General features: G+C 38.1%; 1 protein-coding gene across 4 annotated transcripts in view; it reads left to right on the forward strand.

Moving 5' to 3' along the window:
- Window positions 1–11,880, forward strand: part of TENT4B (terminal nucleotidyltransferase 4B) — a 60,091-nt gene extending 48,211 nt beyond the window's left edge. For 3 of the 4 annotated variants that reach the window (XM_075940246.1, XM_006121144.2, XM_025183667.2), the window contains 7 exons: window positions 1,553–1,681; window positions 3,955–4,168; window positions 4,847–4,973; window positions 5,073–5,176; window positions 5,948–6,135; window positions 6,714–6,878; window positions 9,125–11,880. In XM_075940246.1, coding sequence (XP_075796361.1) covers window positions 1,553–1,681; window positions 3,955–4,168; window positions 4,847–4,973; window positions 5,073–5,176; window positions 5,948–6,135; window positions 6,714–6,878; window positions 9,125–9,304 — 1,107 coding nt within the window. In that variant the 3' untranslated portion in view covers window positions 9,305–11,880. The remainder of the gene's footprint in view (window positions 1–1,552; window positions 1,682–3,954; window positions 4,169–4,846; window positions 4,974–5,072; window positions 5,177–5,947; window positions 6,136–6,713; window positions 6,879–9,124) is intronic. The other variant, XM_075940247.1, reaches the window with a different exon arrangement.
- The last annotated feature ends 13,346 nt before the right edge of the window (window positions 11,881–25,226 follow it).

The following is a 25,226-nucleotide window of genomic DNA, read 5'->3' on the forward strand; positions in this document are numbered from 1 at the left end:
AGATTTGATGTCTAGTATGGTAGGGGAGTCCTGTAGTCTATTTAGATAAGACCCTTGAAGCCCAGCTCAATAGAGAAAACTGGTAGCTAGAAACTGCAGAGTGGGATCCCTGCAGACAAAACACTTCTAAGAACTACAGTCACAATAAGGTAAGTGACTGTTCTTTTTGAAATAGATTGAAGATTTAATGACTTATATTTAATAGGTACTTCAGTGGGCTACAGGTTTGACCTCCATAGTCCTGCAACATCTGCGGCCCAGCATCGCAGCACTCATGGGGGGAAAACGCCCCCATACTCAGCAACTCTTCCTCCACTCTGCCAGAACTTTTGGAGCATTGCAAATAGTTCATTTGTGATGCTCAAGTTCAGGGAGGTAATGGGAGGAGCAAGGCCAGAAGACTCTCAGGGGAAGAGGCTGGGTGGTCACACTCAGTCGATGCCAGGCGCTTTGCTACCACTGGAGAAGAGCCCTGCAGCTGGTGATGGCAGAAGAGTTGGCATTGACCTCCCCAGATCTAGCAAATTCCCTCATCTGGGACCAGTGAGGTTTCAAGAGTGCCAGACCAGGGAGATACAACCTATACTCCCAGGCTACGTCTACACTGGTCCCTTTTCCGAAAGGGGCATGCTAATTTCACAGGTCGTAATAGGGAAATCCGCGGGGGATTTAAATATCCCCCGCGGCATTTAAATAAAAATGTCCGCCGCTTTTTTCCGGCTTTTAAAAAAGCCGGAAAAGAACATCTACACTGGCCCCGATCCTCCAGAAAAAAGCCCTTTTCTGGAGGATCTCTTACTCCTACTTCGAAGTAGGAATAAGAGATCCTCCGGAAAAGGGCTTTTTTCCGGAGGATCGGGGCCAGTGTAGACGTTCTTTTCCGGCTTTTCTAAAAGCCGGAAAAAAGCGGCGGACATTTTTATTTAAATGCCGCGGGGGATATTTAAATCCCCAGCGGATTTCCCTATTACGACCTGTGAAATTAGCATGCCCCTTTCGGAAAAGGGGCCAGTGTAGACGAGCCCCCAAAGTATCAAAATGAGCACACTTACAAGTGTCTGCAGGATCAGGGGCTCAGATTGTTTTGGATATTAACTGAGAAGTAGGGAGCTTTATTACCGGTATCCTGGTACATATTGGACCAACATCCCCTTACTTCTCAGTGCAAATTTGTCTGATCTTGTTAAAAAAACAAACAAAAAAAAACCATGTCTGTGTTACTTTCAAAGAAAGCCAGCTCCTTTCCTCTTTACCATTATTTTAATTGAAATAGGTGCTAGTAGTGGGAAGACCACTGCCACATTCCTTTAAATGCAAAAAATTTTGTCCAAAAACTGCTTTATGTCCACCTGTTCCCTATTACACATCCAAAAAAAAAAGCAACTACAAATGGATATCTTTTAGCTGTCATTTTAGCATTTTATATAGTAAATCTGTATTTATATTTTTTGTCTCCATGTTTTTATGAGCAATCCATTTCAGTGTAGTTTTCACAGCAAACGTGTACATATCTATAACATTTAGCCTAACATCTGTGTTGTTCTTTTTTCAGAAATATCCTGTATTACCATATCTAGTTTTAGTATTAAAACAGTTCCTGTTGCAGAGGGACCTTAATGAAGTATTCACAGGTGGAATTGGGTCTTATAGTCTCTTTTTAATGGCTGTCAGCTTCCTCCAGGTAAGTTTAAATGAAATTATTGATGGCATTAGGACAAAAGGATTTGATTCTTGTTTTAATTTACTTAAGCATTTTAACTTAAAATTAATTTTTGTGCTAAATATTTTCTCAAATGAGTTTACAATATGGTTCTACTCTGAAAAGTAACTGTAAAAGTGGCATCATGGCATTACATATTTGTTACTCAATTACTTGCAGATTAAATTTTCTCAGTTTAGAAGTCTTAAAATAATATAAATGTTCCCTTGTCAGCCTGCCAACTGAATTTTTCTCTGAAAATCAAGATGTTCTTTCCTGCTCAGGCAATATCAGAAACATAAGTAGTGAAGGACAGATTCTCCTTTCTGTACCTATAAATGTTATCATCCAAAATTGAGTTGCACAGTTGTAAATGAGGGCAAAAATTGATTCTATAATTGGAATTTAGTTAAACTTTTTTGAAAATGTGATTATTTCTAATACATCTCTTTCATATCTGTGTTTTTGCTTTGGAGGCTTCAACAAGAGTAAAAAGTAGTTTAAAGGTTTTTATCTGAAATTGGCCAATTTGATGCTTAGCGCTACTATTACATGCACATGTGCATGCACATAAGTCTATTGAATAGTAGAATACCCTTTTTTTTATATAGCCACTTTTCAGAATAGAAGCGCACTCTGAAGTAATTGCTTGGCATTCCTTTAGTCTGAAATTAATTTTTGGTCACGTCCTGAACAGAGGTCGCACAAGACATACCATATTGTTCTGTTTGGGAACCATTTTAGAGAGATGTCTACACTGTACTCCGCTGGCGTATGCATAGTAACCTATGGTAGTGAAAGGTTCTGTAGCAGGGGGAGGCAGCAGGGAAAGGTTCCAGACACAGGTTCCTCTGCCTCTACGCTGCTGTGTATACCCAGGCTTGGAGGGAATGCAGTGTATGTACTGTACGTATTGCCATAAGGAATGTGCAGTGTAAACGTACCTTAAGAGTGAGAGGGTAGTTTGTCATGACCATGTCTCTCTCAAGAAGACTCAAAATGGAGGCAGCTCAGATGGTTGGTTTTTGTATGGATTGCATAAATTGCATCCATGAATTTTATGAACATAGATGTTTAACAGCCATCAAATGCTAATCTCACTACAACTCAAAAAACTAATTACACAGAGATGGTAAAAATGTTGTCAGTGATTGAACATCCTTGGTAACATAAACCTGAATGAATCCAGTAAAATCAGTCTGTGGTTCATACAAACTTGTGCTTTAAAATAGATGAAAACTCATAAGGAATAAAAACTAATGTATTCACTAATAATGAATACTAAAGCTGTATTCCACTGAGAAGTTTGACTATATCACAGCTAGAAGTAAAGCACAATTGGTTTATTCATATTAAACCCCCCAAGATCCAATATAAGTATTAATTGTAAATACTTTAGGCATTTGCAGAATTTATTCTCTTCTCCCAATTCTCATCCTTTTCCCTATCCTGTCTTCTCTGTACATGACTTGTGCTTTTGTTAGCAGTACATAATTTATTTGGGTGTCTAGGATAATCTTGTACTAATGCTTGCATAATGTTATCAAGAGGTTTCAGATGGAATTTTAATCTGTCAAAGTGGAAAATTGTATTGTGATGTCCCAGAATCCCCCAAATAGCAATATAGTATTACTTTTCTAAGGTGCTTCTATATTCCTTATATTAAAAAAAAATCCCTCCTCCTGTTACTAATTAATTTCCTATGCATTCCTCCCATTTTTTGATACTGGGTGATATGTTCTTACACCATATTGATGATGGTACTGTATATCTTCAATTTTCTACATTTCCTTTATTTCTAATAGTATATATGCCTAGAGTATAACATCTTCAAGACTTTTTACTGTTTTCATTTCACAGCCAAAAATTAAAGCACTCTGGTGTATCAGTGTTCGTACTTTAGAATTTATGCACAATAGTGTATGGCCCATGTTTAAACAGCTGGCCAGGCTAAATTATGCTTGTGTTCCAAACACAGGTCTGGAAATTAACACCTGAATTTGTAATCCGTGCTGTGACACACACTCTGCTGATTGGCTTGGAAATTTACTTAGTTTCTTCATCTGTAAAATTTGAAGGATGCTTGCTTGCTTCACAGAAATGTTGTAAAATGCTTTGATTTTTGTCAACTATTAAATGGTTTAAATCAAGGCCTAGATGGGTCTTTTCTAATCAATAAAAAGGAATATAAAAATATTTGAAATCTGGAATCTTTAAGGCAAGAGAGAGCAATTTTATTTTTCCTTTTTTAATAGTTGCATCCCAGGGAAGATGCCTGCATCCCCAGTGCCAACTATGGTGTCCTTTTAATAGAATTTTTTGAATTATATGGACGTCACTTCAATTACCTGAAGACAGGAATCCGAATAAAGGATGGTGGTTCATATGTGGCTAAAGATGAAGTGCAAAAGAGTATGCTGGATGGGTATAGACCATCAATGCTATATATTGAAGATCCACTACAGCCAGGTATCATAACTGAATATGTAAAATGTCAAATATGGCATACTGACTGTGATTAAAAATTTAAATCAGAGGAAAGTAAAATCCTCATTCAATTTTTGAAAAGTGTTTATAAAGACAATAATTATGAATTCCAAGAGGAAATGCTCATTTTATTTATAAAGCATTCCAGAAATAGGGGTTAGCCTTTCATCTCTATCTCATGTCCTAGTGTCCTGTTAATTCAAGACAGTGGCCTGAATACCTAGTGATTTCACTGTGTATTGTTACAATACTGATTTTTTTTCCATTAATAGGATTAAGCTTTTGGTATAACCGATAGCAGCAAATAATTGCAATTACAAAAGCTTATGTAACTGAAACCTCATGTGGAAGATGCCATAAAAATGTTGCCTTATACCGTACATACTTTTTTTCCCCATGTTTTGTGCTTGTGGAATTTCCAATTTTGACATCTACATCTAACAGATTCCAGTTACCTCTGGGCTTTTAGATTCCTTTGTGTATTTTTCTCAGCTCATTAATTTTTTAATTTTATCCCCCACGAGGAATTATTTAAGGTGAGTCAGGATTTCTAAGAAAGCAAATCCTTTTTTCTTTTTTCTGTGAGCTCGTATTCCAGTGTTTCAAAGTCAAGTAAACAATGTATTGAATTAATGGATTATCTGTGTATTTATTTTTAAGGTAATGATGTTGGGAGGAGTTCATATGGTGCCATGCAAGTGAAACAGGCCTTTGATTATGCATATGTTATTTTGAGCCATGCTGTATCACCAATAGCTAAATATTATCCCAACAATGAAACTGAAAGGTAAAAATTTAATGTCAAGTCAGATCATTAGTTGTATATATTCCTGTGTATTTAAAACTAATCCATGGTTTGTTTGTGGTTTGTTTTTTTCTTTTGCAGTATATTGGGTAGAATAATTAGAGTAACGCAAGAAGTGGCCTCATACAGAGAGTGGATATCAAAGCATTGGGGAATGCAGAGTAGGACTGAGTCTTCATGCAATGGTAAGATTTGGCTACCTAGTAGGATGTTTCCTTTGCATGCTTTTTGCAGGATAGGCAATATAACAACATTTTGCTGCTTTTGACCCAGATGAGGTAAAGGACATAGGTCTAAATGTAAACAGTGCGCTTAATATCTCATCTATAAGCAGAGAAGTGGTTTCTGTCTATATGAAATAAACTGTCTATAGGAACAATTTAATTTTATACAACAGTGAGGATTTTCTTCACATCAAATAAGGTAGACTGTGACTGATTTCTTCCCCCCCCCCACTTGTTCCTTGCTTTACCAGTCTTCACAAAAACACTCAGGGCCAGATTTTCAGAAGAGCTATGCACCCAATAGTTACCAGTAGGAACCCAAAAAAGCCAGATGATTTTTGAATTGTTGAGCAAACAGTGGTTCCCTTTGAGGGGAAAAATGGGAGCTGTTAGGCACTAAGCACTTTATAAACCAGGTCATTTCATTTAGACACAGAGATGAGCACTTGTGAAAAAATCTATCCTAGAACAATCCTGTCTAAGGTAAGGAGAGGTAATTGATAGACCATAGAAACACTTTTTCCCTTTTGAACTTTCATGTAGTTAGGCTATGTTCGTGATAGATTTTCATCACATACACTAGTGGGTTTTTTGGGTTTGGGTCCATTCATGAAGCTTTTTACTCATATGCACAGCTCATTGACTTACTCTGCAGAAATATTGTGTTCTATTTACAGAATGCAGCCCTTAATAGAAATTAATACTTTCTTCCATTTACTTTCTTTTTCTCAGCTAACGGAGTAACTTTGATAGTAGATACTCAGCAGCTAGACAAGTGTAACAATAATCTCTCTGAAGCAAATGAAGCACTGGGAAAATCTAGAAGTAAAACCTCAGAAACACTCAGTAAACATTCTTCAAATTCTTCATCAGGTCCATTGTCTTCCTCCTCTTCTACATTGTCCAGCTCTAGTGATGTGGTTAGTATTAAAAGCTTTTGTTTGAACTTGATTAGATTTATTCTCTACTGTTTATGTACACAGTTGAACAATGTAAGTATAGCCAATCATTTCTTCCACATCTCAGATTTGTGTAAGGGGAAGTTCTTCACATAATTCCAGTTTATTCTAATGAATTTTTTGTCATAGAACACATCATTGGCATAATGTACTTCTGTATCTGCATAAAAAGTACTCCCTTAATACAATCATATTATTTACCTCCTTTTCATCTGTGAAACACGTGTGTTTCAAAAGAGATAGGTAGCAGTAAGTGTGATCTAGGTGAAATTCAAAAAATGCCTGGTAAACTCTTATTTTAATAGACTCTCCATTTGGATTTCTTTTAATCTGGTGTAAAATGTACTAACTTAAAGATGGCATGAAATGAATCATGCATTAAAGTATTTGCAAGCCAGCGCCCATTTGTGGGTTGTTTTTAGAGTCCTGTATTAAGACGCTTAATCTTTAGCAGGACCAGCATGTTTATCTCTTCAATTTTGTCCACTTCAGTTTTACTTTAAAACTATAAATTTACTAATACCTATATTTCTATGAAGGATTCTGACGGAACACCGTGCAAAACATCTAAACAGTTGAGTTGCCATCAGTCTACTACAAACAGGGTGGGGTCACAAGAAATAGCACTGGAATCCTCTCAGTCCAGTGGGAAAAGGCAAAACAGCCAAACAGCTAATACATCCAACAGCACAAACAAATCTCAGGTTTGTGAAATGTTTAAAAGAAATCTTAAATGTTTTAATTATTTTAATGGTGGAACCCTTTTTTTCTATGCTGACTTTAATTTCTACTTTTAATCCAAAATAGATTAAGAGGGCTCTTTTCCTGGAAAGGCGTTGCACAAATCGTTTTGTGTGACAACTCCCGAGAAAGAAGCCTAACACTGTAGCTGTCACCTACTTTTAACTCTACTATAAGGATTTACAAGCCAAATTTAAGTCCTACTCCTAAATTAAGAGTTTTAGGTTCTTTATTGGAGAATTGCGTATTTAACTAATTTAGCATGAAGATCAAACTCCTATCATACGCCTCTCCCCCCAAAAATATGATCCAAAATAATCTGACAGTCTGAAACACCATCTTGTTAGACAGTAGTCCTATTACAATACAGTAGTCTGGAAAAATTATTTCAAACCAATTTTTGATTTACACAAATTCAGCTTATGGTGAGGTATCATTTTTTACAGAAATACAATTAAAACAACTTAAATATTAAAAATATTCTCAAATGTTGTTCCTGAATGGTGGAGGAATTTCAGAACTATTTTTCTTCTACTTTTAGGTATCAATATTTTTACACACATTTGTTAAAGATTTTCAGTGAATAGTAAATTAGATACTTCAGAAACTAGGCCCTATGTTTTTCAAAGGGTGCACCATAAAGTACTTTCTGTGGATTGTGATGTGGGTAAATGTTGCCCCATCTTTATGCAAGAAATACAATTGTGTGATCCCCCTCTATTTATATTTCTTCAAAAACAACGTGTACACTAGGAAAGCATTTTGAAATTAGTAAATCTGACTTAACTCCCGATTTAACAAATTCAAACTAGCATGCCCACAATACGGGGAAGACTCAAAATTAGTCCAAGGCAGGCTGCATTAATGTGGACTCGCTATCTTGGACTTGGATCCCAGGAAGCACTAAGGAGTAATTAATTTGAATTACCCTGGGAAATAATTGTTTTGAAATAGCGGCACTGGAGGGTCCACACTACTGTTATTTCGAAATAACTGTTTTGGAATTAGTGTTACTCCTGATGAAAAGCAAGTAATACAGATTTCTAATTCTGCAGCCTATTGTTTCAAAATAATGGGCTTAGTAGTGTGGACACGCCGCTTATAAATTCAACCTAGAGTTATTTTGAAATCAAGTCCTAGTATAGATCAGTGCCTTAACAGTAACAGATTGATTTGGACATAACTTCCATGGGTAAAAACCACTTTGTCAGGTGCATCTTGCTTGTGATACATCTGGCAAAGTGGTTTTTATCCACAAAAGTTTATGCTCTAATAAATGTTAGGCTACGTCTAGACTGGCATGATTTTCCGCAAATGCTTTTAACAGAAAAGTTTTCCGTTAAAAGCATTTGTTGAAAAGAGTTTCTAGATTGGCACGGACGCTTTTCCGCAAAAGCACTTTTTGCGGAAAAGCATCCGTGCCAATCTAGACACGCTTTTGCTCAAAAAAAAAGCCCCGATTGCCATTTTCGCGATCCGGGCTTTATTGCGCAAAACAAATTTGAGCTGTTGCTTTTGCGCACAAGGGCTTTTGCCCGAACAGGAGCAGCATAGTATTTCCACAAGAAGCACTGATTTCTTACATGAGATCGTCAGTGTTCTTGCGGAAATTCAAGCGGCCCGTGTAGACAGCTGCTTTTGCGGAAAAACTTGCCAGTCTAGACACAGCCTTAGTCTTTCAGATAACACAGGACTCCACGTGTGTGTGTGTGTGTGTGTGTGTGTGAGGTGTTTTGGTGGTGGGGGTGGGGGTGTTTTTTTCAGATAGACATAAATGGATACGTCTGAGACTTGCCTCTTTTTCTTGACTCTGAATCTGTTTCAGTAAGATATAGTGCAGCTGTTACAGTTCTGGCTTGCATGGAGCACACAAATCAGTCTTACCATTTTTAAAATACAGGACCAATGCTTCACTTTATACCTTGAATTAAGTTCTTTAATCCTGACTGTCTTCTGATTATGTTACTTAAGGGATAGAGCCCAGCATCTTGCTTTTTTTTTCTCTTCTGAGGTGGGTGAAGTGAAAGAAAACTTGTTGTGCTGGAGGCTAATCACAGACTTAATTCTTCCCTTCACATCAGGCTCTTTTCAAATGCCCTGCCTCTTGAAACTATAGTGTTTTGATTGTTTTAACCAGCCATACACGTGTTGTAACAGCTATATTCTATTTATTCTGCTGTTAATTGACCACATCCTTTTTCTTTTACAGCATGGATCAGCAAGGTTATTTCGCTCTTCCTCCAGCAAAGGCTTCCAGGGTCCAACAAATTCAAACCATGGTACCTCAGTGACAAACAAACAGCATCAAGGCAACAAATCACATCAGTTTTTCCACGGCAAAAAGAGGAAACACAAGAGGGATGTTGTCCTTTCTGACCTTTGTAGATAGTTGCCTATTTTATGACTGTTCTTCTGTGTGCAATGATTTCATGCTACAGAATAGTTTGATAGTGACTCCTTGGATCTCTTGTGGAGCTTCAGACTGTTCAGACATTGATTAGCAACTGCATTTTTTTCCCAGCTCGCCACAGAATGGATCATGAAGATTGATCACTGCAAAAAGAGGGAAGAAGGCTGATCATTTGATAAGTCATGTGCTACAACAGGGTCATTTAGCATATCTTGAATGTAAAATAAATATATCTCCCATCAGCTCATGCTGAACTGTAGAGGTAGTATTCAGTGTGTTTGGCAGATAACAAACAAAACACAAAAAAAAGGAAAAAAGATGAAAAATTGTATTTTGAGGGAAATCCAGCCTTTAAAGATTAAGAAGTAATTTGTGCATGATTTTTTTTATTATTTTTGCATATACCATTTTATTGTGTGTGTGTATATATAGATGACCATATAGGAAAATTGACATTTGTAATAGTGGATTTGTTAATACTTTTTACATAACATAACTGTTTAAATTGTAAACAGAATTTTTTCTCAGGATTAGTTTGGAAAATAATCTGAATTGTCATCTTAACATTCATTTAAAAACGCTACTAGTTGACATTGCTCAGATTGATTTTGTTCACATTGAAATGATTTACTAGAACACTTATGATCTTCAGAAGTTGTTCCTCTAAAGAGAAAAGTTTATGGTGGCAGATGAAGTCTCATGTGTATAAAGTGTACATGTACTTTTGTGTAAACACTGAACTTTTGGTCATCTCTGACAAGTAATCTTCACCTGTTTAGAGAGTTCCATTGTTGTAATTTTTTTTCCAGTTTGTCGTTCCCCCTCTTTCCTCCGCCCCCTGCCACAGCCACCAGCAATCTCCAATTTTTAAAGAGAAAAAGCTATTTGGGATTTTTGTCTTTTTAGTTGCAGTAAAAGCCAAGTCCATTTGTACAAATGTTTGCATTCCTGAGCTGCTTCAATCCCATGCCTTTTGTTTGTCTTTTTTCCCTCAAAGTCTGTTTTTTGTCTTTTTTTTTAAATATATATATTTTTGCTAAACTCACTTTGATGAGAATTACTGTTCAAGCTATAAGTAAACTTTCTTATTAAAATATTTTTTCTCATTCCCCTTTTATGCATTTTATATGGACACTAATAAAAATTAGTCTTCAAATAATGGAAATATATTTTGTATTGCCTTAAAGACCCAAACCTTTCATAGCCTCCTCCTACTACTACTTGTTACCTTCAATCAAAAGTTTTAACATTGTCTGGTTCAGTTACACTTTAAATTTTGGTTGAAATAAATTAATGCCTTGAAAGCAAATTAAATATATGATTACATTCACATGTATAATTTGAAAAATAAGTTGGGGGCACTTTAATGACAGAATGTAAAGTGGCATTTACTTTAACATTTTTTCTTTAAAGAGGAAAGAGTTTGTGTTCAACATACCTGCAATGCATTTAATGCAGCTGTCCTGGAGATGATGATTTTATAAAAGTACTGTTAGCTTTTAGAACTTTTTTTATACACATATACAAAACATTGCAGACCAACCTGACCTTTAATGGGCACTGATCAGTGCAATGACTTTTTAAATAAAATAATGCTAAAATAAGACCCAACTTAATGTCATCACTGAAATAAACATTTTCAACAATATATTTGTGTTTTACTTCAAAAAGAAAAATACATATTTCAAAAAGATGGAAATTTATTACATTTACTCATACAGACATTAAGAGCTTAAAAAGTGATGTTAATTTGACAATGTTTTAAATTTTAGATTCACATTTTTATTCTGATCAAATAATTTTATTAACAGGACATTGCGCTTTTGTTCATAGAAACTAGTACACATTGTACCACATTATGCATAATCACAGTATTTATTTTGTTTTAGATTATTGTGAATGTGTAGATTTATGTTCACTGTTTAGGGAACAATTATTTATAAATTATATTAATCCAGTATTGTTAGCTGCTATTAGCAAAACTGTTCCAAACACTTAATACTTGCAAAGATCTGTATCTCATTTACCACACTGAAGTGTTTTTATAAAGAATCACCCTCATTGTTGAAAGCAGATGAACTCTTAGGGTGAAGATATTAGTGTTCCACTAAGCATGTGATAATTTTAAGGTGGTGGTAGCGGGAAGATAATCTTGATTCCATTGGGAATCTTAGGTTTGCCTCAATTTATGGTTTTCATAAATTTAATGGAAAATAGCTTTTCCTGGACTGCAAGTTTCTTTTTGGTAAACAGTATCTTTCTAAAAGAGAAAAGAAGCATGAAGGAAAAATTGAGGTGTATTTTATATTGCCTCAAATGACCAGCATTGTATTAATAAAATACTGTATATCTTGCAAATCTTTATTTAAACAGAACAGTTGAACTGTTCATTTTTCAATCTGAAGTAAAATACTTTCAAGACCTTTTAGTTTGCCTGCTCATTTGTCTTGTATATTTCATCTCTGTATTTGATTCAAGTCTAGTTACTTTTTGAGTTTCAGTACTTTTGTGAAGATTTTGTGAATATATGAAAAAATAAATGTTTAATCTAAATACTCTAGTTTATCAGCATTCTTGACATTCACACATCGTACTCTGCAATATTGTAGCTAGTACAGGGTATTTAAAAGCTCCGTACAATTATTTTTTACTCATTCATTTTACTTACTATTTGTATGACTGCTCCTTTGAGTGACTATCTATGTCCATTCTACTTCAGGAGTATGCATTCCCAGTATTGGAGTATGCATTCTCCTAGCATTGGAGACTTTCCCTTTCACAGTACCTGATAAGGTGAAACTCTGCTGCCTCCTGCTTTTGATTGATGGTACAAAGGACAGTGCCCACCCCTTCATTTCCCATTTGCTGCCCATGACTGTTGTTGAATTGTTCCATCTTCTTACAGCAAGTTTACCTTTTTGTTCTTGAGTAACAACTTTATGTAACACTATGTATTAGTTGATAGTTGTATGAGGATATTTTTAATATTAGATTTCTTTTTACTGGGTACTTAGTGGGAACTGAAGAGTAAGCAGTTCAGGTACTGGTGCTGGGACTCACACTCCAGGCTTCAAGCCTTGTGCTGGAGGCAAGAAGCTAGTGCTGGTTAATGACATACTCCAAATGCATAGGAAGATCAGATCTGGGACAGGTGCTAAATCTGCAGGAATTTTTAAGCCCAGAACTAAGACAAGGATATCAGGCTAAAGCACCTTCTGATGGAGGCAACCCTATGCCATCCTCAGAACCTTCTTGTTCAGGGCATTCACTGAGCAAGTTTGCTTTGATTCAGACCACTCCTATTGTCAAGCTTCTGCCATCATTTTTTTTCCAGTACCAAAGAAGAAGCATCAGAAGATGGAATCAAAGAACACAGAATCCAGAACATTGGGGTCCCCTCCACTGAAATCCAGCAAGTGTGTTGTAAAGGAAAGTATTCCACGCTGAGGCACCCTTCGCACAAAGCACCTCAGACAGAGCAGCTGCCTGCAGCCCTTGCATCTGTCCTGTTGAGATTAACCTCTTTGAGGTGAAACCATTGGGCTCAGCCATGCTGTATAGCTCAGCAACTGCAAGAGACTATCCCAATGCTTTCAACACCTGACACGTATTCCAATGGTTCGCAGTCTGAGGAGTCTCACTAGCAGCATGGCTGGTGAATCAAGAATCGTTCCACTTGCTATAGATGGTCATTCATGAGGATTTGCACCCTACTGGAGTTTGACTATGTCGATTCAACTGCAGGAATTCCCATGCCTAATGCACTAGCATTGGAAACTTTCCGCTTTGCTGTACCTGACAAGGTGGAAATCTGCTGCCTCCTGCTTCTGATTCATGGTACAAAGGACAGTACCCGCCCCTGGTACCATGGGCATCTCTGGGTACTCCAGTACCCTTGTGCAGTGTTGAAAGGCAAGCCAGCAGTGATTTCACCCATGTCATCCTCTCCAGACTTCTGGCACTAAAGGAGCTGCACTTCTTTGGACTGATGAATCTGGTTCATTGTCAAGAATTGGAAGTTGGCACTTGTGTCACAGTTGTATCATATTAGCCATCTATTTCAGTAGCAGCCCGAGGCCCTATTCAGTATTGAGGCTCTGTGTGTGAGGTGTTGCACTAAGGTAAGTACATAATGGTCCTTCTATCAGAGTGTAACTTTAATTGAGGCTCTCACTTGCTGTGGTCCCAGACTTTTCTGGAAACAGATGTGTGTATTGTACCAATGCATGATGCTACAATTTTTAAATACAAAATGAGGGGTAAACAAACTACAGTAAAATTCCCAATAGTCCGGCATCCAATTGTACGGCACTCCCGATAGTCCAGCATCAAAATGGCAAGAGCCTAGTGAGTGAGCTTTGGCAAAAAAGAGTCACAAGGCAGTCGCAGTAGCAGCAGCATCTGAACCGAGCGAAACCAGAAAGGACCGAGTCATTCTGCCATTGGCATTCTGCCATTGGCATTGTGTGACGCTGGACAGTGCTTGTGCTACAATAAAAAGGGTTAAAAACACTTTATATACAGTGTATACTCTGTGTGTGTGTGTGTGTGTGTGTGTGTGTGTGTGTGTGTGTGTGTGTGTATACACACTATATACTATATATAAAGCGTTTTTATAAAACAAGCTTATAGTACCTCCTGATAGTCCTGCATATCCGATAATCCGGCACCACCTAGGTCCCAAATGTTCCGGATTATCGGAAGTCTACTGTAGTAGGTAGACCTATACAGTCACTTTAATGTCTGTCCTTTATGAACCTTTCAAAATGCAGAATGAGACTAGATGTTCTTGGTAGCTGAAGCAGCAAGAAAACAAAGTTTTGAGAAGGAAAAAATAACATTTTCAGAGGATTTCAGACTGTTGTTCGTTTTGCCTCCTCACTGAATGGTTGTTTTTTTTTAATGTCAAGTGTTTACAAGGCTAGAATTTTGTGTAGGCTGTTCTCATGTTCATCCCACTCTTGCAGTGCTGGCCTATGCTAAAGACTGTAGGCTTTCAAATGCTGCCCAGATTCCTCCATGGTCAGCTATGAACATTAATGCTGCCTCTACTGCTCAGGAGAAATGCATTATGGCTACGTCTAGACTGGCCCCTAATTCCGGAAAAGTCATGCAAAGCAGGTAAGTCAGAATAGGGAAATCCGCGGGGGATTTAAATATCCCCCGGGGGATTTAAATAAACATGTCCACCGCTTTTTTTCTGGCTTGGGGAAAAGCTGGAAAAAAGCGTCTAGACTGGCGCGATTCTCCGGAATAAAGCCCTTTTCTGGAGGATCTCTTATTCCTGCTTTCAAGTAGGGCTTTATTCCGGAGGATCGCGCCAGTCTAGACGCTTTTTTCCGGCTTTTCCCCAAGCCGGAAAAAAAGCGGCGGACATGTTTATTTAAATCCCGCGGGGGATATTTAAATCCCCCGCGGATTTCCCTATTCTGACTTACCTGCTTTGCATGACTTTTCCGGAATTAGGGGCCAGTCTAGACGTAGCCATTATGTCCAGGTGCAGTGTCTGCCAGTCCTCCAACCATACCTGAGAGAGCCAGTCTCCCTGGCTCAGGAACTTTGGTGCAGGGTAGCTTCATCCAGAACTTATGTTGTGCAGGTGGTTGAGGAGTGACAACGCTCACTTATTTAATTTTTTTTAAATCTCTTTGCTAAACCTTGGTGGATAGGTAATCTGTAGAAAACAAATTTATTTTAGAAAATAGCCATGTTTTAAGTTGTTTGCTACATCTGATATTTTTTAAATTGGTTCTTCCCACATGTATCCTAAGTAGATCACATAACTATATGATCAGAAATTGCTCAGCTAGATCCCAGTGATAAACTGGAAATAAAAAAACCCATAATGATGTTACATGAAGCAGGTATTTGACTCCAGCTTTAGTCTCAATACTCTTCTGCATAAAAGTGGGTAGCTAACACTAGAGTAAAAAAAACAAACTATTAATAGTCTTGCAGCACCTTAGAGACTAACAAAACATGTAGATGGTATCATGAGCTTTGTGGACACAACCCACTTCAGACGAACTAAAGGTCTTTAACTGATAATTTAACATTGTCGTCCTCCTCTGTTCTGAGCTATCTGCACAGTATTATCTGAAATCTTTGGTTGACGTTCTGTGCTATACCGTTTTTCCATAGAAACTGTTTGTTTGTTTTGCTTTTTCATTTTAGTTACATTGTCTCTTATTAGTGCATTACTCAACTTCAACTGCTCACGCATGTCTGCCAGCCCCAATGTTTATTCTGTATCCAGTCAGAATGAATGGTAGACCCATATTATCCATTTACCCACAAATGCTTATGCCCATCTGTTAGTCTTTAAAGTGCCATAGGACTTGTTTTTGTTATACCAGATTAACGTGGCTTTCCCTATGCTACATTTAATCTTGGGGCTTGTTAGATCATTGCCAAATCCTTCTCTCAGCTGTGAGTGGGCAGATCTAAACCTTCTGTATTTCAAAGCCCAGATACTGTAACTTATTTTTTTTGGGGGGGGGAAGAATTCTAGAATTAAATGTCTAAATGATTTATTTGGTGGTGGCTGTGGATGTCGCATCTCTGCGATACCTCAATGGATATGTGTGAGGCAGGCTCCTAAATGGCTGCTAAGACAAAGGAGTAAGTGAAGAGACCCAAGCAGCACTTTCTGAAGAGTTCAACCTGCAGCAGAACCCACTACGTATACAGCTACTGCTTTAAATCACAGAGTAGGAATGGCAGCTAGACCTATGCTGAAGAGAGATTTGCATTACTTCATAATGTTTCTCCCACTGTGCATGTTTGGCCCACCTGCATAATTTTTGCTCCAATTGCATTGCTGTTGGAATAGCAGGATAAATCTCCAAGGCTATAGCGACGAGGAGTCCTGTGGCACCTTATAGACTAACTGAAGTGTAGGAGCATAAGCTTTCGTGGGCAAAGACCCACTTCGTCAGATGCATGACATGCATCTGACGAAGTGGGTCTTTGCCCACGAAAGCTTATGCTCCTACACTTCAGTTAGTCTATAAGGTGCCACAGGACTCCTCGTCGCTTTTGCAGATTCAGACTAACACGGCTACCCCTCTGATACTTGACTCCAAGGCTATGTCTACATTGCAAGGTTTTTGTGTAAAAACAGCTGTGTCCACATCTCAAATGTACTTTTTTGCAAGGAAATCAGCAGTAAAATGGCAGAACAGAGGGCATTTGCCAGTGTAGGTGAACCTCCTTTTATGAAATGGAACTCCTTTTTGCTCTACAACTATTGCATAAAATGGCAAGTGTGGATGCTCCAGAAAGGTTTCTTCCTCAAGAAACCCCTATGGGGAAAAAAGCACAGGTGCTCTGATGACCATTCTCTGAATGGCCATCAGAGCTTTCTTCCGCAAGAGCGTCCATTCAGTGCAGACTCTCTTGTGCAAAAGCATATCGCTTTTGCTATGCGCTTTGAGGTGTGGATGTGCTCTTGTGCAAGAAGTTTTTGCACAAAAACACTTGTGCAAAAGGCTTCTTGCAAAAGAAGCATGTAGTATAGACGTAGCCCAAATGTTAGTGAAATCATAATTATATAACACCTAGCATTTAGTTATGGCTCTGGGTGTATACAAGGAGAGATCTAAAGAAACATGGCTGAGCTCTGGATTTGTTTGGTTGTTCTCCCCAGTCTACTTGGAGGGATGAGTGGAAACATTTATTGCATAACTGGCGGAGTTAAAAACTTGGAGAAAACCATCAGGAAAGTCATGATAAGCCTCAAACACAATAAGCTTTTAAACACTGTTGGAAGGGAAGTATTGTATGTCACAACGTAAAGAAGCTATGTTACGTGGTACTGGCCTGTGCTTTTGGAGTCAGAGCTTATGGATTATATTCCAGTGCTACATATGTAGTTTACAGGATGTCTGAGAATAGGTAAGTTTTTTATATGCAATACTGGGTCACTACAGTTTACTCTGGAACTTCCAGCATAAATTTGGAATACAGGCCCTGAATAGGTTAATGTGGACATGTGACGCCAATTGTGCTACCTGGATGTACCTGAAGGAAGAGCCAGCTGTATCTAGTTATGAAGCCCATCTGTGTAGGAGCAGGCTCATTTTTGTGATGAGAGTTTTTGGAGCAGATAGGTGCTGCAGAGAGAGAAGCTGCAGTTGCTCTTTGGCAATAAGGAGGAAGCCCAGGAGAAGGAAAGGAGAAAAAAGGACACTAGAAAGCTCTGTGGCAAGGGTCTGAGAAGCAGAGGCCAAGAATTGGGGCCAAAGATATTTTTTGAGGACATTGGTCTGATTTTGTTTGGGTGGAAGGGGTGGACTAAATTGTGGCCTGGCCAGTTGCCCAATTACTGAAGAGAGACCACCGCTGTGAAGGAACAACTGCAAATGGGGCTGCTGAGTGGAAGACAGCTGCTATGTCACTCCATGCCATGAGGAAGAACTGCTGCACTGGGTCAATTCCTTTACATAGCTATTTAGAACCATGGCAAGTGGTCCAAGATCTTCAGAGTCATGAATGGCAACATGAGGAACTCCTGTGGAAGCCCCTCTCCGAAGCTCTGTTGTTGAAATTTTCCTTCTTTCTCTTTATTTAACAGATGTTTTACTCACCTGTTAGACTCAGTTGAGGATTATCATTGTATTCTGACCTTTGTTTTATTTGTGCAAATTCTCTCATACAATCTATCAAGTGCAGAATGCTTTGAAATATGAAAGATCTGAAAAACTCGTTTTGTTGTAACTAGAGGCACTGAGCCATAGGGAAAGTAGACTTGCATAATGAAGAATGCAACAATTTCTACATGGTTGGAAATGCATCATTCTTTAAAGTCACATCACTGTGCATGCAGTGTCCTTCTGACAGCTTCATTTTGTACTTAACCAGTGCTTCCACAGGACTGTAAAGAGCTTATCTCAAGAATGTTCTTCAGATATCAATAGCCCTAAACATTGGAATTTATCAAATTTCCATGAGTCATTTTTCAGTGGTTCTGATTCATAGCTTAGTCTACAAGTTCAAAGTTCTGGTGTTTTGATGGTTTTCAAATATCAGTTACTACTGTAGATTTTTCAGAGAAACTTCCTGGTTTTCTCAATGTTAGGTGGCTCTGAATTGGATCTCATTCACTTCAGTAGGTGTTTGTGTTCACGAAAGATGGCAGGATAGCGATCTTTTCTCTAGGACAATCTTTCTGTAGCTGTTGTTTTGTTGTGGTGATGGTGTTGGGTTTTTTTGTTTTTAAACCAGGGCATCACAACTTGAAAAGAAACTTCCCCAGAAAAGTTGTGTAAGGCTGCCACTTTGTGGTCTCTATGTATAAAGCATGTCAACCTTGCGCCTGGGTGCTAAGTATTGATGCTTTATAAAGGCCTTTCCCTCTGGAGCTGAGAAGCCAATCAGTACTGTTACCTAGAGTCTCTAAATCCACACTGTTAAATGAGTAGAAGGTGAACTTTTTTTATACCATCTGTACATCTCGTTTCTGTACCAAATCATTAAATAATCTAGAACTCCCTGGACCTCACATATGAATGTTAGTTATTTAGCTGTTAGATTTATTATTCAGAGGAACACTGAAAAACTCACACTAATAGACCTGTAGGCTATCTGAAATGTCTCAGAAGAAAAAATGGACTGAAAAATGTGCACAAACCAACTGGTAGAATGGATGCCACTGGGTGGTGGTGGAAGTTGGTTGCTCTACCTAGGAATTTCAAATCGCAGAGGAAAATTAATTGAACCATACTTGTTAACGCTCTGTTTGCAGAAAAACAATTTACAGGTAGAAAATATCCTTTTTGCTCAAATTATGGATGAGGCAGGGTTTTGATGCTTCACCCTATGGCTGCTTAACTCAAACAGTTCTGATAAATTCCTACATTAAGATAACCAACAGTCTTCTGCAATTCTTTTCTCTGGTTTATAGTTTATTCAGTGTAGCAGATTTTCACCTCTCACTATTGCCAAAACATTCTTGCTGAATTGATTGTTTGTGTAGCCTTGCACTCTAGCAGGAGAATTACCTCTCTGACTCAAAAGCTCGTTCTCGAATTTCTTTTGCTAGCTGCATAAGGGAGATGCTATGTGAGAACTGTACAAATAGTCTCTATTGCTTTTGAGTAGAATTTGGCTGTTTCATATTGTGTATTGTGAAGTAAAATCTGAATTAATAATAGCTGTTTATATTCCCTTCCCCCCATTTATAACTTCCCAAATCTGCCATTTCTTTAAAGTTCTCCTTTAACAGCTTATTTCAAATAAAATGTTTAATCCCACAATATCTAGGAGACAGATATAATTTTTTTTCTCTTCACTGGAGTAGACCTTGAATCAGAATCAACTGTGGTTGCCTTGCAATCAATAGCTGTGAAAAGACTGTCAGAAAATTTATAGATAGTTAATCCCAACAGCTGCTGGAAAACGCTACTGTATTTCCTTCCTTCACCAGTAACTGGATGTGCATTTTCTTTTCAACCCTTTTGGTAACACATCAGAAATTAGCATTAGTTCTGTTGTAGTGAAATCACGTTTAGTGTTTCCATTGACACTAGACTTTCCTTCTATGCTACACGTGATCAACTTATGCTGAGATCATATTATTATGTTCCCTTCTTTTGCACAATAAAGTCCTGGAAATCTTATTTATCAGTCTAAACACTTATTGTTGGAACATCCTGACACCTCCAAATAAATTAGAAAATAGACCAAGAAAAAGCTACCTATGTACACAGACAGACTACTGTATAATCTTAGACACAGTATTCCCAACTGCAAGCATTCAAACATCATGAGTCAGGACCCCAAAAAATCCTGAGATTTAAAAACAAACAACACATTTTGGGATTTTTTTTCATTCTTGTTCAGTTCTGAAGCTTAACGGTGCACATTCATTCATATTTTCAAGCTTTCCTGTGTAACCACGATGGCTAAACTTTATTTTATGAAAAGAGAGCCTCCCCTCAAACCAAATGCTTCCAGGAGTTGAAGCCTTGAGGAAAACACAAAATATCACAATACTCTTGATAAAATCCATAGGAGTTGGTGACACCACAAAGACAGTAGTGCTGCCAATTACAAGGGATCAAAAATGGTGAGCCAGACCCCTCGCCCCCCATCATAAGCTTGTCCCAAAAAATTGACATATATGGAAAGGGGGGTATTTTAGGCCAGTCTCTTAATTTTTGAACAGTGTTGCCTACTTTCCCAAATGTACTGAACAAACAGATTTTGGCCCCTGCAGCAGGAGGTCTCACCCCCATCTCTCCTGCCTAGCAATTAATCCTGTACCCCAGCCAAGCTCCTCCTCAGTTCTGTACCCTCCCCCCCCAAGCTGTTGGGTAAAAGAATTAACATTTTACATCACAATGGCACTTTGAGGGTTGTATTTAAGTACTAAACAGAAAATAAATGGCTCTTGAAATAACTAGTCTTAGAGCTTTTACTGTAATAATTACTCTTGTTAACACTTCAAAGTAAAATCTCTGCATGAAAACAATACCTTTATCTAGCTTTTGCATATTAATTAAAATATTAGTATCTTTAAAGACTGCCTGTTGTAATGTTACTTATTGAAGGAAAACTTACCATCTATGTTGGAGATCAGTTGTGGTGACTAGAAGGATTGTTAGTTAAGATATACTGTTGCTGTTTAATTTTACGGTCCCATTATTAGAAAGGGAAACTCCCTTCATTTTTGTTGACATTGAACGCATGATTCTTTTCTTCCCCCACTACAAGTCTTCATGGAAAATCAAATTGTCCATGCATCCATCTTCTAGTTGGCCATTGGGCTGTGCTTCAACTCACAGAATATGCATTTCAGACCTGATCATAGGGACTGGTGGAAAAACAAAATTCAGTTTTACAGAAAATCTTGAGGTTTGTGAAACTATTTCCAATCCAAAGTGGAACAAACCTGAAATCTTTTCAATTTTGAGGTTGTGGACAGGGTGGAGGAGAGAAGCCACATCACTACACTAACCAGTACAGGATGAACCTCTCTAATCCAGCACCCTTGGGACCTGACCAGTGTGGAACCAGATAATTTGCCAAACCATGGCATTACCAACACTTCCGCTGCTTACTGGGCTCTTAGAAGACATATAGGGTATGTCTACATTTCATTCCTCTTCCGAGAGAGGAATGCAAATGCAGACACCCGAAATTGCAAATGAAGCGGGGATTTAATTATCCCGCATTTCATTTGCATAATTGCGTTATGGCACTATTTCAAAATAGCACTATTTTGAGAGAGAAAAATGGGGTTATTTTGAGATAAAACCCTTCTCTCGAAATAACCGTTACTCCTCGTTATTTTTACTTATTGCGTCTTTGCGCCCCTGATTATGATCCACTCTGGGGTGAGCACCTGCTTGTCCCGTACTTGTTGTATTTCTATATTGAAATAACTTTTTCAGGTGAATTCAGCCTCTTTTGTACACAAACCACATAAAGGCACTTTTCTACTGGAATGATCTGTGTATGTTTAAATTTAAAAGTGTAAATTTAAAGTTATATATAAACACCTTTCCTGTGTAGTCAGGGTTTGTAACTCACCACCTTTGCTTTGCACACAAAGGATACAGTGAAGAGCCAACAACAACAACTTTCAGATCAGCTCAATCTCTGTCACTGTAATTCTAGACACTCCTAGCTTCTTTAAGAACTATGCATGAAATTCTGATTTGGTTGCAGTCAATGGCAGTTTTGCCATTTGTTTTTATGGAGACTAGATTTCATCTGTTTCTCCCCCCTATCATTATCATTTTTCAATCTTTGTTTTTCAATGCTTTGAACATTTTAATTTGATGAATACAACTTCATGGAGAGTAGATGGAATGATTTGAAGTTCTCCTGCACTTTGGTGGGTTCTACGTCAACCATAACTACTCAGGAAAAAGACTGAGATGTCATATGGATCTTTCAGTGAAAAATACAGAAATGGACAAATTACAGAAGCAGTAATAAAAGCAAATTAAATGTAAAAGAAATGCCATACCCAGGAATTGAAATAATCAGAGAATATCCAGTGATACTAAATACCATAGGTTAATCATGTATAATTTTTTTATCAATATTCAATTATATATTCCTCAATTATGTGCCCTTGTTCTTGTATTATTGAGCAGGGTAAATAGAAGAGACTGCTCTAACTTCCTCATGGTATTAATAATGTGTATACCTCTGTCCCATTCTCACGTTTTGATTATTGAGATTATTAAAACCATGCAGGAGATTTTGCTGCACATTTCCATATATGGCTAAATCTCTTTCCTGGCTTTGGAATTAAGATATACTCGGGCCTGCAGCGTCTCTTTTTGCCTACATCACAAAAATCACCTCATTTGGTCCCTTTTTGGCAGCATTAAAAAAAAAGACCAATAACTGTCAGGAGCCTGAACAATTCTCTTATATTTCAGTGTGTTTGACAATTGACATGAGCTAGAGCCCATGGAGTCCCTACCTCAGCAAAGGTTGTAGGATAGGTGTAAGCTTACCGTATTTTCCGGAGTATAAGGCGACTGGGCGTATAAGACGACCCCCTAATTTTCTAGTTAAAACATAGGTTTTCGTCTTATACTCGCCGTATAAGACTACCCCCCCCTTAAGAGGCCAACCGGCAGCGCCCCAGCGCCCCTCCGCCTCCCCGGCTTTGCTCCCGGTGCCTCTGGTCTGCTGGGGACCGTCTCCAGCAGACCAGGGACACCGGGAGCAAAGCCTCTGAGGACGCCAGCAGCAGGACAGCCGCGGCGCGCCTGGGCTGCCCTGCTGCCAGAGCCCCTCCGCGGCTTTGCTCCGCGTCTTCCTGGTCTGCAGACCAGGGAGATACGGAGCAGCTTTTCTTGACCCAGAGTACACGGGCGGCAGGACCGTGAGGTCCTGCAGTCCGTGTCCTCCGGGGCGAGAAAAGCCCCGTTTGTACCTGCAAGTCGGGGACTGCCTGTATACCCGGCGTATAAGACGACCCCCACTTTTTGGGGGATGTTTTTTAGCATAAAAAGTCGTCTTATACGCCGGAAAATACGGTATACCTTGCTGTATGTATTATCTTTTGGGATTGTTTTTAAACCAAAAACTCTCCATGAATCACTGAGAAGCCAGAACGTTTCACGAACACTATACATGAGCACACACAGGGCCTTTCTCTCAGCGGTTATAAAATCAGTGTTGTATTCATTTGATTTTTTTTTTATGAGGCTATGTTGAGGTACACAAACTTGGATCCACTTTAAAAAAAATTAAACGAATCAAAGCTTGGTAAGTTCATTATATCTAGTAAGGAGAGACTTTATCAAGAGGTTTCTACAATATGCTAATTATATCTAGATTTCTACAGCTCATCTGATTTCAAGATTAAATAAAGGTATTTTCTACTGGGGGGGAGGGGAAATGTTTAGAACCACTTTGTTTCTTTCTGATTTATTTGACAGAGCTGAAAAAAAGTGTTTTGTTTTAATTTCGATGATGTGTTTCCAGCTGCTAACTCAAAAGATTTAAAGATTTTAGAAGTGTAAATCAAAAACAGTTTGCAAGATAATTTTGTCATTCTGTGTGGGCAAAAAAAGAAATCTATTCTGTTCTCACTGTTACTTAAATCCACAACATCTTTCATTTTATAATAAACTTAGCCTTAATGTTATGAAACCAAATTGAAAGTTTATTTTTTCTCTTCTCATTTCTTCTTCCTGTGTCTGTGTCAATTATTCTGTTGTTTTTACCCTAGGCTTGTTTTAAGGAAACTAAAAAATATATCCTTCCATAGGACTGGATAAGAGTTTTTTTGCACAGGGAAGGATTAGTTTTTCAGCATTTAGAATTGCTGACAAATGTTCAGATATCAGAAGAGAATGTTACATTTAAATGTAGTCAAACAGCTTTAGCATACTCAATTAATGTAAGAAAGGGATGACATGCTATTTTCAATTCTCTCTATAGAACTGATACTAATTAGTGGTCACTTTGGATCAAATTATATAGTCTTTACTCAGGCAAAAATCACATATACAAATAAAAATAAGAGGGATTATGCAGTTATCTGGGCAGCCTCCCTCAAGATAGAGAACACAAGAGCAAATAAGTTCTTGTTTTACCTTTCAGGCTGCCTGTGAAAAAAGAATGTTAAACATGAGTAGGAGAGAAGATAGGGAGAGTTTTTGGTTCTTAAGTCCACACAAGTCAAAGCAAGTATCCCAGTCAAGGCCACAGTTAGAGAACAAAATTTTAAGATCCAAATACGACCTACATATGCAACATAGTCTCATCCACTTCATGGTTTGAAAACTGATTCTTTCTAATCAACACGATAAATGGTCATTTTGTCTCGCTGTAATAGTCATTAGTGCACCTTTGCAGCCTGGAATAGTTCATTGGGACACCAGGAGCATCTCTTCCTGATATTAGGTGCACTACAAAGAGCATAGATGGGCACATCTTTCCTAGCATAGTCTCCCGTGATGCTGCATGATTTCAGATGGATGCTACAAAGGGATGTTTTGACAAGTCATTGTAAAATTTAAAAGCACATAATTGTACTTATTAAATAATCACCCCACATGCAAAATATTCCAATGCAAAATACAATTTCAAATTGCCTCCTTGGATCTGAAAAAAACATTTTCTGAAATTGCAGCCCTGTTCCTGCTGTGCCCACGATCTGCCACAGCAGAATAGTTTGCAGTATAGGAACATTGCCCATGTTTATTTGCACAGCAGCTCTTTTCAAAATCCTCGTATAAATCTGTTTGTAAAACAATCAGAATAGTCTAGGGAAAGCGCTTTTAAATAAAATCTGCATATAGAAAAGTCTGCAAATAAAATAAAGTGAAAGTGGAGGTCTTGGGACCAATTTAACAGCTGTTACATTTTAAAAAAACTGAAGTCAGTATGGCCACATGTACACTGTAGCGCTATTTCGAAATACCAG

Source organism: Pelodiscus sinensis, chromosome 12 (assembly GCF_049634645.1).
Source record: "Pelodiscus sinensis isolate JC-2024 chromosome 12, ASM4963464v1, whole genome shotgun sequence".
NCBI classification, from domain to species: Eukaryota; Metazoa; Chordata; order Testudines; family Trionychidae; genus Pelodiscus; species Pelodiscus sinensis.